We start from the raw sequence: 15,229 nt of genomic DNA, 5'->3' as shown, positions 1-15,229 counted from the left end.
ATCACAATTAAAAATTTTATTAACAATATTGAAACAACTTTTTTCTATATAATGCAATACATTATAAATATCTATTAAATAATAAAAGCTGTTTTGACTTTATCAATAGAACAATTTATTTCCATTTATGCTTAATATAATATAACAAATAACAATTTTATCACCCAACAACTACATTTGATATTTTAATAATTAGATCTCATTACATTAGAATTATACATAGATAAATAATAACAATATCCATATACTTTTGTGACAATTATTTTGAAATACTAGAATATTTGGTGCGTGCGTGATGTGCGACGATTAGTTGTGATTAAAACAGTCCCACAGATTTCTTGATATCCTTTTGTTTCCAAGTCGGTAAAGTTCGGAATTCGCTGTACGGCATGTGGAATGTTGAAACGAAGTCATCGTGCGTGAGGTAAAGCTAGAAACAGTAAAATATATATATGCAGTATATTGTAAATCATCAGCATGGCTTTATTGGTAGGTTTTTTTTTTTAATTTGTAAGCACTAACGTGGGTAACTGTCTAGTTTCCGATATGCAAATCCGTTAATAGAGACTAAAAGCATTAAAAAAGGATGTATATTGTATATATACATTTCACTTTTAAAACTTGTTTTATATGTGGAATTAGTTAATAATTTAATATGAAACTGTATCAAATAAAAATTTTAAGTTAACTAGGATTACTAATGATTTAATAGTATTTTTAAGGGAAATAAATAAAAGTAGATTTAAATAATCATATAATTTTTATGAAGTTTATGCGTATGCTTACCTCTTTAGTGAGTGGGTCAACATCCAAAGGCATGTGTTCTTTCGGCCCGCGAAGAACGGAGAGCGGATATTTTTCGTGTTGGTCGAATTGATTCTCAGTGTTACCGTTTTGTAGGGCGCTGTTTCCATTTTGCACAATAGCTTTTCCTTCTAAAGCGCTGACTATTGCACTAAATGTTTTATGACCCTGGAAAATAATTTAAAATAAGATTGCAATTAAAAAAGACTCATAAATCTAGATTATAAAAGAAAAGCTTTTAATTACATATTTTTAACTATTTTTTTGTTAATTATTCGTCTCCATATATATTAAGCTCCCGTATATTATTAATTATTATTACCTTCCACATAGAATTCTTCCAATGTGGAAAGAATCCAGTAAAATTGGGCGGCTCTCGTCCTTGGCTGAGGACGAATATTGGTGTTTCCAGATCGCGGGCTGCTGGATCTATAAAAAATGTTATACTTCATCAATAATTAATACTAGGTATTAAAACTTTATCTGAATATATATGTTACTAGAAAATATATTAGTTACATACAATAGGTTTAGGTTAATAAACTGTCTAAAAGTGTAAAGTTTATTCGACATTCGAGACACCTTGTTTGTTTGACATTCGAAATAAGACAATAATTATTTCTTAAAATTCTCACTAAAAACTGTGCTAAAAGTGAAATAAAGCGTCTTTTCACTATCACAATTACCATTATTCAAGTACGCCAGACCGATGTTCCTAGCGTCGTCCTTAGCGCGCACGCAGGAGTGCGCTCCGAGCCACACGAACACGGCCGCGTGCACGTCTAGTACCGTCGCCATTTCGGGAGCCAGGTCGTATTGGCTGAACGATACGATCTCCTCGACTATAATATTAAAATATATTTATAAATACGCAAACAGAAGTTTCATTTCTTATGCCTAATATAGTACTGATGTAGTTACTATAACTATTGAGTAAGACAAATATTAAAAAACAGCTTCCGCCCGCGACTCCGTCCGCGCGGATGTCGGTCTTCGCGTGGATTAACTCTGACAATGACATCTTATAAATATCTATTGGACCCAAATACGGCTAGGCCTATAATAATACGCAACGTGTGTTCGCGGTTCTACAGAACAACGTCTATGGATAAAACTGAAAAATTAAGATTTTTTTTTCTACGTATTTTTCAGGATAAAAAGTATCCTATTTTACGCCCAGGATAATAATGTATAATTATACCAAGTTTCATCGAAATCGAACCGTTAGTTTTCACGTGATGTCTTCACATACAGACAGAGAGACAAAAAATTTTTTAATCACATATTTGGGTTTGGTATCGATCCAGTAACACCCCCTGCTATTTATTTTTTCAATATTTTCAATGTACAGAATTGACCCTTCTACAGATTTATTATATGTATAGATAATCAGTTCAATTGTGGTTACATATTTTTTTGGCAAGTTGTAATTTTACACGATGATTTTACATTTTAGATATCATCTATCATTTTATAAAACAAAAATGAACACATATAATTAAGGGTTTAACCGATTATAGATAACACAAAATTTAATTCAGATGAAAGATTTCTTACAAGAATAATGTGCCGGTGGGCAAATCGAGACGTAGAAGAGGCGTGGTGGCAACGGTCGCTGCATTTCTTTCAGTGGTGACGCTACCAATAAATGACGCCTCTCTCCCAAAGCAGCCCAGAAGTCCGGTTTTTCTTTTCCTACAAAAAATAAGTTATTGTAGATATTTAACGTGCTTTATGCTATTTAAAGTTTTTGTTATTCGATTTAATGAACTACAATTACGAGATTTAAGTTAACTGTTTTACATGCTTTATTTCTGGAAATCTTAAGAAATAAGTTAAATATTTATGGATTGCTTTCAATCTTGGAATCGTACAAGACCAGTCATACAATCAGTTAAATAATGGATATAACTACGTTAAATCAGTCAGAACAAACTTATAATTAAATTAACAACACTATACCCTGCATCACAAGCACATGTTCCGCGGCGGCCATGTTCTTAGCGACCTCCCGCTCGTCCCCAGTGGCGGTGGCCGCGCACCACACCCACACGCGCGCGCCCTCCCGCACCACGTAGCACGCACCACGCGTGTCCCCAGCCCCAGCCCCAGCCCCAGCCCCAGCCCCAGCCCCAGCCCCACACACCTCCACCCCGCGGGCCTCGCGCGCGTACTGCCCGGATACTTGGATGAGAGCGCGTGGTGGTGGGATCACGCGACGGCCGCTGGCTGGAGAGACAATAATATTGTTAGATGTAGGAAAATGTATTTGTAAATGTAGATATTAAATGTTAATAGATATATTTGCAATGAGTATTGCTAAACGTGCAAAATGATGTTCGCAAACATTTGAATCCTACGAGAAAGTGACAGTTACCCTTTGCAAGTATAGTACTTAGACAAAAGTAACTTGGATTTTCCTATAAATACGATATAATACGAATTAATCGACAAAATAGTACCTACCTACCTATCTTTTAAAAGGTACCATTATGGTTATGTTACGCAGGTAAAATTCCATTTATTTTATTATTAGAAATATTCCTTACGATCATAATCAGTAGCGCTGCCACAATAAGTCACCATTCGTCCTTTGAATATTTGAAGAAAATGTGCTGGTTCCTTGCCTTGATAAACCCAAGCCTGTAAAGAGATGGGCATTATTTATTCTAGATCAATATTATTTACATCATTTTAATTATTATTTATCTGAATAATATAACGTTACCTGAATGGGAAGACGCCCTAGTTTTATATAGAGGTCTCTGGCTTCCTTTGCACCCAAATTCCTCAGATCATTTGGCGAAGAGCCACCCTGAAATAAAACGGTATCGAGGTCAGTCGTAACCCCATTGTGAGAAATAGTATGCTATATGCATAATATTTATGGTTCATTCTATACACGGAGTCATAACAGTTTGGACGTAAAAGAACATTTTATCAAAGTTCAGCTAGAATTCGTTTATGATGCTTCCATAGGAGCCATAATTATTGATTCATGGTAGTATGATTAATGTTTTATGTTTGGATTTTAAAAGAAGACGTGTTTTATGTAAATAAAGTTACCTAATAAAATTATCTGATTACGATAAATGCGATACTACTATAAAAATAATGTTATTACCATCCAGTAATACAAAATAGTTTGATCGCCGGTAGGAGCGTGGTAGGTGTATAGCGCGATGTAGCAGTCTCGATCGTAGAACACCGCCTGCTGCGGCCGCTCCAACTCCTGCAGAGCGCTTCGCTCGCGTTCACACTCCTCTTCGCGTCGCACACGCCACATTCGCAAGGCTCCTGAACCGTCGTCTGGTACCTGGGCCTATACATAATATTACTATTATTTTGAGTTGATGGAATGGAATGAAAATTATGATTCATACGTAAAGTAAAAAGTTTTTTTGACAAATTTATAAAATATTGTTGATTAACAGCTAAATTACTTTACCTCAGCTGCTAACCACGCATTAGTGGATAGGCTAACAGCATCAAGTTTCGTAGTAGCGGCGCGAGCGGCCCGCAGTCTCACATCCCGCCTAGAGTCGCACCAATTCCACTCATGGAATAACGCCGCGAATTCTAATGGCTCCCGACCAGAAACAGTCACTGAGACGGGACCAGAGTAGCGTCGAGCGCGAGCCAACCCACGGGCTGCGGCTAGTGCGCCGCGACTGTGCGGTTTCGGTGCGTTCAGGCCAACCCAAGCCCATACCCCACGAGATCCTGCGTCTAGAATGTATATGTTCTGCAAATTACCATTAAAATTGTATTAATGAAGCGAACAGATTTCAAAGATAATATTTATATGTATTGCATTAACAAATAACTCACATCTTCATTTAAATCAGCCTTGTGAAGTGGAGCACGTTTAATTTCTTCCAAACGGGCAGCTGGTTTCTGTGAAGGTACAGTCACGGTAACGGCTCTTGGTGGTTGTGTAACTTTGTATAGTCGAGCTGGACGAGGAGGGTCTTGTCCTAGAGCAACTGGCTTTACAGATCGGGCACGGAGATCCAGCATAGCGTCTAAAAGATTTTTGTCTGCGGCTGGTAGCGTCTGCTCGTATCCATCGTGAGCTATTGTGATTCGACGGGTCATCATGCCTTTGTCCGCGCCGCGTGCCATTCTATACGCGATCTATTGAAATATTATAGAATTTAGAAATATAAAAACTAAACATAATTTATAAATGAAAGTACTTATAATAAAAATATAAGACTGCGATAAATTCAGTTAAGGATTGTATGAGCATCAAATACCTTAGCACCAAACATCTTCTCAATAAGATTAGCAGCTCGTCCTAACCACAATACAATGAGAGCTGAGGTGTCCAGTACGAAGACCCCGTCGGAGGAGAGGTGAGCCCAAGACACCGGTTCCAGCTGCAGCAGTACCGGTCTGCGTCCGCGGACTCGGTATAGCCGACCTCCTCCATTTACGTTACCAGAGCTATTACAGAGGATTCTGAAAATAAAATACACCAATTTGTTTCATAATTATTAATTATAAACATTATTTTTACAGAGATCTATTTCATTTATTACTATGCTATACATTTATAATTACATATTAAGAAACGAGGTCCAATTACCACAAGGAATCAATAAATGAATTGATATTAAAATGATTATTAAACTTACCTTATACCGTCGCGGAAATAGGACAGCAATCTCGGTGACTCCTTGGTAGCGGTCTCCCGGTGGGTGACCAGCGGAGCTGCGACGTGCGTGGCGAGCTGGCTCGCGCGGCGCAGCGCCAGCGGGCCCAGCCCGCAGCGCTCGCCCGCCCACGCGTGGACATGACGCTCAGCGCATTCGCTATTGCCATTCTCCTTTATTTCCCGCCGCTAACGCATTAAAAGGAATAATTAACCACATGCTCATGTTCACAATAAAATTTCGAGGACGAAAATATGATTCATGTGTTCCAATTGAATGTTTCCAAAATGCAGTTTCAGGCATTAACTACAATTGCTAATTATTATTTGACTTTCTAACTATGATTTCTTCTAATATCTAAACACATTATTATTTTAATTGTGGATTCAAATGTCGGTTCGTCAAATTGCAGCACTGTCATGAATAGTTTCTTGGAAATATTAAGATTTTTATTACCTACCTATTACCTATCTACCTGTTCAATGTTTTTTACAATGCAACGAATGTCTGAATGGATGCCCACTTTCACGTACAAATAATAATGTGGTTCTTGTGAAATGCATTGAGAGTATTCTTCTTTTCGAAATATCTATGAAAGGCAAGGTCCAATTTACTCTTTTATCGAGCTTTCTAATCATTTTATTATGAGAAAACAAAATAATCATGTCGATTTTATCAAAATACTTCCTCCTATTTTGTGTTAAATTATTTTTGTCGTTACTTTCTCACAATAGAATTTGTCAAGTACTTTCGATACTTACAATGACATCAGGGCCTGCAGGTTGGCCAGGCAGAGAAGCGGAGTACACCAAGTATGCCTCAGTATCGTAAAATGTGCCGTAGTGCGAGCGTGGGAGTAATTCCGTCGCTGATTCCTGAAAACACAATGATCTATATCTGAAGATTACGAAATAATTACAATGTAGGTACTTAATTTATTTTACTTTCTAACTAGGTGGTTGTAGTGTTGTTGTGTTGTGGTAAGTATTTACTTACAAGCTATGTATTTTATAAGATTCAATATGGTATAGATGATGTATCGTATATTTACGTCACGTTATAAATAATTATAAAAAGCTCCACGCTTACACACGTTGATTTATATGGATGGTTACGACTGTAAAATTTCTGAATTTATTCAGTCCACGTTAATTAAATTTCATATGAAATATAATCTGTATTTATATAAATTGTTTACATTGTCGGGGCGTTTGTTAACGACCACGGTCCGGTGGTCGTTTCGTTGATTAACATCTATGAATATATTAATACTGTGTGTAAAATTGCGTTCATACACTTTACACACCTAAATAATAGTGGCATGAATATTAATTGGTAAACATTACATAAAGCATTGTATATTTAGTTATTGTTCGGATGTTCCCAAATAAGTGTTGTGTGAAGATCCATGTGTTGTTTGTACTTAGTATCTGTTTCTATGGTATGTTTCGGGCATATAGATGATCAGCCAGCCACCCAGGCTCAAACCTGCGTTCAGATTCAAACGGAAACGCATTAATCATAAAAAAAAGTGAAGTCCCATGTCCCCTAGTGGGGTAAGGGGCAGATGCATTATACATCTGTTTCCAGAGGCGGCCTTAGGGGGTGGCGAACGGGGCAATCGCCCGGGGCCTCGCTCTTGCAGGGGCCTCGCGCAACAAGCAACCACCCAAGCAAATTTAAAAAAATGAAAATGTGTGCGTGCACTGAGTATGTTCATGCGTGTGTATGAAGGAAACGACGATATTATCTCGGTGCTGAAATACATAATAGAAAACAAATTAACTGAAGTTTACCCCACTATCGAAATAGCCCTGAGAATTATTGCCACCACACCTGTGACAGTTGCGTCTGCTGAAAGGAGTTTTTCGAGGCTTAAAATTATTAAAACATATTTGAGGAATTCGATGACACAAGATCGGCTTTCAGCCCTTGCTATTCTTTCAATCGAAAGTGACGTAGCTCATTCGTTGGATTATTGTGCTTTAATTAAAGATTTTAGCCTTAGGAAAAGCCGCAAACATCAATTTTAAAATTTATCATCTCTGTATTTGTTAATTTGGTAAATCTTTCTATGTATAAATATACAGGGTGTCCCAAAAAGTAGTGATATACTGAAGCTAGGAGGTAGAGGACCTAGAGGGCTATCCGAATCACCCCCATGTATGTTATGCGATTTTTCGTATTTTCGGAGTTATGACATTTTTTTCAATTTTTCATCTATCGCTGAGTACGATGAGATTTTTATTTATGGTGACGTCAATTATTGCGAAAGATGCTTGATTTTTTTTGTGTGCTAAGCTGAAAGATAGGCCAATTCAGTATGGCAACATTTACTATCGTTAGATCTTTGAATGGAATAAAAAAAGAATTAAATTCCAAGAAAGATAAAATTACCCAGTATGTTCACCACTTCAAGGGCCCGTAAAAGAATAAAATCACATAAAAAAAGTTTTCCGTTTGGCTTTTAAAAACTTGCTCTATCTATCAGGTAGCTACCCTGAAAATTTAATTTTTTTATTCAGAAGGCTTCAATCGAAAAATTGAAATCTAAATTTGGTAAGTGCAAAAATTGAATTAACATGATGATTAATAAAAACAAATTAAAACCAATAAAAAGGTGTTTAATTACCAGAAATTTTTAAAATGACGCCGCTGTTGCTCAGTGCAAGTGCGACATCACCGTAAAAAGTTGTCTTTTAAATGTCTGAATGCCCTTTTATCGTTTCTAATGGTTTCTTCTGCTACTATGAATTTCCGGGTTATTTCGTCCAAATTGTGGCAGTCTCTCGTCTTTGTAGTATCCCCACGGAAAAAAATCAATAGGGTTTATGTCCGGGGACCGTGGAGGCCAGGCTAAAGGGCAAAGATATCTTGAAAGATGGATTGGTCGTTGCAGCCTGCGCATGCGCCGGTGACGCCTGCCTTAAAGCCTGGCCTCCACGGTCCCTCAACCTAAACCCCATTGATTTGTATCAATGGGGATACCAAAAAGACCTCGGCTACTTGAGAGAATGCCACAATTTGGAAGAAATAACCCGGAAATAATAAAAATGATAAAAGGGCATTCAGACATTTAAAAGACAACTTTTTACGGTGATGTCGCACTTGCATTGAGCAACAGCGGGATTATTTAAAAAAAATCTGGTAAGTAATTAAACACCTATTTATTGGTTTTAATGATCACCATGTTAATAAAATTTTTGCACTTACCATATTTAGATTTCAATTTTTCGATTGAATCCTTCTGAATAATAAAATGAAATTTTTAGGGTTGCTACCTGATAGATAGAGCAAGTTTTTAAAAGCCAAATGGAAAACTTTTTTTATGTGACTTAATTTTTTATGGGCCCTTGAAGTTGTGAACATACTGGGTAATTTCATATTTCTTGGCATTTAATTCTTTTTTTATTCCATTCGAAGATCTAACGATAGTAAATGTTACCATACTGAATTGGCCTCTCTTTCAGCTTAGCACACATAAAAAATCAAGCATCTAGCGCAATAATTCACGTCACCATAAATAAAAATCTCATCGTACTCAGCGATAGATGAAAAATTGAAAAAAATGTCATAACTCCGAAAATACGAAAAATCGCTTATCATACATGGGGGTGATTCGGATAGCCCTCTAGGTCCTCTACCTCCCAGCTTCCGTTCATCACTACTTCTTGGGACACCCTGTATAAATATTATAAAACTCAAATTTTATTCATTTGTATAACTTTATCATTTCTCCTCAAATATGAAAAATACCTAAACCAAACAACCAGACCTACTTTCGCATCACATACATTTCACAAAGAGCAAAGGGCCTCGCAAAGGGCCTGCCGCCCGGAGCCTCGCAATGGGTAAGGCCGCCGCTGTCTGTTTCACTGATCGATTTTCTTTAGGGACAAGTAGGTGATCAGCCTTCTGTGTCCTACCAGACCGAGACATTTTTTTTTCTTCGTCTCCACCGGGAATCGAACCCAGGACCCCTCGGTGCTACGCTCACGCGTCAACCACTGTACCAAGGAGGCGGTCAAATTAAATTAATCATACTGCGGGCTAAATGGTACGAACATGCTACTAATTGCACTTATTAAGTTAAAAATCGTACAGCTATGACGTTTTAAGATTTCTTGTAACATTTAGGTGAAACGGATAACATCTAATTACGATTTATTTATCATTAGCGTGACGAATAAATCTGTTGGTCTAATTTTTTAGTGTGCACTATAAGCTGATTAAACACCCGGTCTCGGTCAGCTGAGCCCCTGCATAGCGGTAGATGTGAGAATGAATCACAGTTTCCGTTAGCTTCCATAGCCTCACAAGACTTAAGCATTCGCTTCATTTCCTGCGTTACGACTTTACAATAGCAGCTTTGTTCTCAGTTTAACGAGAAAATTATATTACACTGGGACGGAAACAAAGTAGGTTGAATATATTATACATTTATAATAAATGAAAATAAAGAGAGTAAGATTAAAGATGGAGAACAATAAAAGACTTGTAATTACTGCATGGTACCATAATAACTTTTTTCCACCCTAGCTTTAACTCATCTAATGTTTTCTAACGAAGAGTGACACAAAGTGAACCACAAACTAACCGCAATATCCTCCTTTTATGCACCGCTCTCCTCATCGAGTTACGGCTATTTGAAACAAGATAAAACCTGCGATATAAACAAACACATGAAGGTAGGACACCACAATAGCAAATGCAATGCAAACTTTTATCAGATTAAATGTCAACAAGCTGCAATATTTTGTGTGGAAAAACGAAAGTTGCCGAGTGTATTGCAGAGATAAGGCCGGAGACTCGTTGAGACGGTTAATCATACTGTTTGAAATCACGTCGAGAATCGAGATAATGGTCGCATTGCTTGTGGCCACCGCGCGTGCCGTACTCTCGCATGCATCTCGCAATTTATTGCTATGTGCTTAATTAACTGTAATACAACTTTCCCTTGGCTTTGTTTATGTAAAGTTTAGTAGGATGCGTCGCATGCATGCTATTTGCATCGTACTTCGTTGAGATCATTTATGTAATGCGACTTGGTCCCACAGACATTACGATCGCAATCATGGCTATTAGAAAGGCTAAATTAGTTGGAGTGCTATTTCCCGAAGAGTACTTTCAACTCGTAATTTTCTTTCTCTAAGCTTTTTCTGTGCCACATAGAATTATTAGTTTTCAGTTTTCACAGTAATAAGCACGTATAAATTTAACAATTAAAGTTTGATGTCCAAAATAATATTCTAAGCTTTAATTTAGCTTTGTTTGACTGTTAGATTCTCGTTTCTGAACCGTCGAACTTCTAGGATTGAACGTGATTGAACTCTGTTGAAGGGTTGCAAATTTTAATGAGGCTAGAGAATTTAGTATAAGAATAGATATAATTTATACATAGGTAGGTACTTACCTACAATATACCAACATGGAAAATGTTAAAAAAATAATGAAGGGAACCATTATGCGAATCCGATGCGGGTCACTAGTCGATTTATAAAAATATAGGTACATCGTAGGTATAGGTATATCACAGCTGTATCACAATTACTTACTCATTAAATTTTAATGTAGGTGAGTCATACTGGTGTTCTAACAAAGAGAATTAATTTTTGTGGCGACTTTCACCGAGTGATCCAGCACAAAGAGCTAATAAAACGTTCTTGTTTATTTTTAAGAAGTTTCCCACAGTGCGGCACCGACCACGGCTATAAAAACATGGTAATGATGCCAATGGGCACAACGGTTTTTAACCTATAGGTATTTAGTTCAAATACAAGCCTTAAATGTACGGACTTAAATAAATTTATCCATTTTTAAGAGCAAAAGATATTTAGCACTCCTCATTTTTCAGGTTAAAGAAGGTATACCTATTCTTATTTAGCAAAATAAAGATAACCTGGACATTGACCTAAGAAGGCTAATGATCCTTCGTCACGGCTCCTAAGTTCCATTCAAGCGAAGCTAGACAGACTGATCACGAAAGCACTATCAATATCGTTTATATGTCAGTCTTTGTATTATGTTACCAACATAATGATACATAACGAGTTTACACGACAAAAACTACATTTATATCATCTACATTTATATTCACAAAAAATCGCTTGATGTTTCAATAATATTTTTTTTTGCGGCATTTGTGTTATCTGTTACATAACTAATGAAAATAATTTTGTACAGCCAGGTCAGGTCAATGTTTGCCAAGAGTAAGGATTTTCTTTTTTAGCAAGATTTAAAAGGTACCTACCTAGCATTGCATGTTTTTTGAATACAATACACTTGAGTGCCCCGTTTCGCTAGTGAAAGTTTTGAAGCTTTGCACATAATAACATTTTGAATGGTTCCTAACCCGCCTTCGGCAAACGTAGTGATTAGGTATATCCTCTTTGCCTTCGGCTACGCAATGCGTGATCATGATCGTGTCAGTGGGAACCGTGATGACGAGCGTCGTGTAGGTATTTATTTATGGTAATTAATGTAAATCTGCACATTTCGTGTTTTGTTTCAAATATGGTTTGCTGTATTATGCTTAAACAAAGTACAATTAACACAATACATCACAATGGATTCTGCACACGATAAGAGTTATAAGAAGAAAAAAGTTTAATTTTTAACATTTATGATGATGATGAAAATACATTGAGACCAATTTCAATGATGTACAATTTAAAAAAAAAAAATAAGTTGTACAATGTACAAATAGGTACCCGTACATCTAAGAAATCCCTGGTGTAATTCAGAGAGTACATAAAGAGTACATTCTATACTTGAGTTAGGGACTGAAATAAGCGGTTTATTAATAGAAAAATATAATACTTATATATACTTATTTAGTTATAAAACTAAAGTTATGAATAAAAATGTGGTACATACCGTGACTCGCCATACTAGGAAGGTGGTGTGATCGCGAGGAACAGTCCTGAATGCTGCATCCACAGGAACTCTGGCCTGACCATTTTCTTCATCCTGCGCCACAATATTTGTTATCACCATTTTGTAACACTATTATACAGTACACGAAATAGAATAACTACACATCTAAACTTATTCGTACAACACACATGCTTTACTACCGGCGAAATTACTCAAGATTATGCTCAAGATCGTGTCATTTGACGGTAGGAGTCGTGAGATAATAATTGACAATAACTTACGAGCGTAACATATTGACCACATATTGACATTAATGGCAATATTATTATGTTATTTTACCAGATTGTTGTCTAAAGTTCAATTAGAAAATCAATAATTTATCGAGTTTCACAATTTGATCTACTTAGCTATTGATAATAATCATTGTGCTGATGAGATACCATCAGAGTAGTTCGATACCAGGATAGTGGGAGGACTAATAATTTTAAATGATACCTAACTCTTTAATTTAAGTATCAATAAAAAATTAAATGGTTGATGTTAATTTGGTGACATTCTAGGATAGGCATCCTTAATGCACTTAAGTGAGTAGGTAGGTACTTTGCACTTTGCAGACATAAGCAACGAGAACCTGTAGGTACCTACTATTATTACTTAAATCACATCATTTATTGTAGTTCACATCATTTAGCATTTTTTTCCCACCAGATCGAGAACTATTGTTCTGTGCCTTGAGATTTTTAACTAAATCACAACGGATCATTTGCTCCGATTTCCTAAAAGAAAACCATCAAACTATTTCCTTACTAATACATTTTGTTGACTGATACTAATGGTCTCAAATAAAGATTAATTGGAACTATAGCTCACAATAGCCGTTAGCTTACAAAGAATTCAAAGGGTATACCATGACCTCCGCATTAATCTAATAGGTCCAGGGAGTGGCTATATTGCAGAATACTCTAATGTGGAACGCGGAATGACGCCATTCGTTTCATCAAGATACAAAATGTATACGAATTCTGTAGATAATCGCGAACAATGGTGAATAATTATGTCAAATTCTATTCAAAAGATAGGCGTGACGCTCTGATATATCTGATGTTCCATTATATAAAAATATCTAGGTAGGTACCTACTATTCCGTATTGTATGTTCCGGTACAAGGTTGTTCAAATGATTTAAAAATAACAGAAATAGTTATATACACAGAGGTATAACTATATATTATTTGAGTATATTGGTCCATGGTATTATGATGTAAAAATTACAAGCTTAGGTACTATTAGATATTGACATAGACCTAGACTTCGTGAAATATATATATAAATTATAGCTATATAAAATCATATCACGTATGTCCGTCTGTTTATATACCTACAGGAAAGGGCTCGACCAATTCGGAAGAGTCTCTTAATTAATGAGAGGTAGCTAATATGATAAGGAGTAACTGAGGCGCTTTTCATTATTTTGAAAGGCTTAAATTAATCCTAAATCAACAATTTCAAAGAGGCAAAATACTTGTGTTTTAAAGGAAAGTGCGTGAATTTCTGGCAGCTTAAAGTTCACTTGCTTCGTCTGACTTTTGCTGTCAACCAACGCACATAATATTTTAAGCATTCATCCATATTTACTTTACCTATAATTGTAAACATACGATGTTTTGTTTACACAAATATTTTTGTTAATAATTTATGATAATCTATACCTATGGCATAAGTATTATTAATAGACTTCATACTAATTACTTGCTCAGCGCCTATTTCCAGGATATGCATTTTGGCCGCGGTCAGGGAAGACGCGCTTCCATCACCTAAACGCACAGTCGTCAAACACAACGCAGTCACTAGCGAAGCACTGAAAGTATCTCAATGCGACCGAACCGTCCATGCACACTTCACAGACTAACCACCGGCGATCGCACGAGAAAAAGAAAATTGTTTCACGCTGACTGCACTTACATATTTTATTAAATAGAGGAATAAATTAAGGCCCGCGAAAGTCTGCCGTGTACGATTGATGGCTGCGGGGATTTTCATCTCACGGTGGCTTCAGTTTTTCAGTTTAATTGTAATTAACAGTAAATAATTATTAATATCTGGAGTAGCTGATGCATAACTTTGATTGCACAGTAGGCTGTTTTTATCTCGAGCTTGATGGATTGTCTCTTTAAATTACTTATTTGTGAGCGGGGAGATGTAACTATATTATTGGGGTGTCTCGTTATTATAGTTACCTACCTACTCGTAATTAGCTGAACAATGTTCTAGATTTTTTTGTCACGGTGATTATCTTTATCACTAGACACGATTCGACCAATTTCGTTGCGAGCGAAACAAGTGTGCTAATTACTACTTTAAGATTTATTTTGAAGTTAGTTAATAAAATATAATATCTATATAAAAGATCTAAAGTAAAAGTTATTAAACATCATTGAAAGTAAATGAAGAATCTATCGAACCTGATACGCATCCATCGGTGTTGGTTGCAAATTACACTTTCCCTAGCGCCGATCGGTTATCAGGCTCGAGGCTCTTGTGCACATGATGCTGCTTCGCTGTGCCACTCGGACTGCTGCGAAATATTTCGTGACCAATTGGTCTGCCATGTGCCACAGGATGTACGCTCGGACGCGCACTTTGTACCATTCCATACACGTTCACTTTCGTTTGTTGGATACGGGCGATAAAACCATCATAACACCGAAAAGTGATATCGGATTTCATAACTCAAATTTCAAACGGTGCACGCCAATTTTATATTCGAGACAATTTGTATCACGCAATAATTCGATTTAATTGGATTCTGTCTCCGAGGTTCTTGGTAATCATTAAAAATAAAAAGTTTTCTCAATGCTACTATATTTCATTTTTTACAAATGAAACATACCT

The 15,229-nt window shown here is 36.5% G+C and overlaps 1 protein-coding gene across 2 annotated transcripts; it reads right to left on the bottom strand.

The window, feature by feature from the left end:
- Positions 1-7: 7 nt before the first annotated feature.
- On the bottom strand, positions 8-14,950 carry qua (villin like protein quail). 2 transcript variants are annotated; one of them, XM_089702124.1, is made up of 16 exons: positions 14,800-14,950; positions 12,339-12,431; positions 6,224-6,337; positions 5,445-5,650; positions 5,064-5,268; positions 4,636-4,941; positions 4,253-4,549; positions 3,929-4,126; positions 3,533-3,619; positions 3,354-3,447; positions 2,767-3,033; positions 2,362-2,499; positions 1,491-1,646; positions 1,127-1,233; positions 787-972; positions 8-430 (listed from the first exon to the last, which is right to left on the bottom strand). In XM_089702124.1, exons 1-16 carry the CDS (start codon positions 14,812-14,814, stop codon positions 317-319), a joined length of 2,583 nt encoding a protein of 860 aa, XP_089558250.1. In that variant the 5' UTR covers positions 14,815-14,950; the 3' UTR covers positions 8-316. The 2 variants fall into 2 exon arrangements, with proteins under 2 accessions (XP_089558250.1, XP_089558244.1); XM_089702118.1 differs by lacking the exon at positions 14,800-14,950 and adding an exon at positions 14,087-14,262 and having other exon boundaries at positions 9-430.
- Between the last annotated feature and the right edge of the window lie 279 nt (positions 14,951-15,229).

This window comes from Colias philodice, chromosome 2 (genome assembly GCF_061535455.1).
Source record: "Colias philodice isolate Cphi_HAF_F1 chromosome 2, ilColPhil1 Martin Lab GWU primary, whole genome shotgun sequence".
NCBI lineage: Eukaryota > Metazoa > Arthropoda > Insecta > Lepidoptera > Pieridae > Colias > Colias philodice.
Note: the sequence above shows the minus strand (reverse complement) of the source record. Positions and strands in the feature narration are given on the sequence as shown.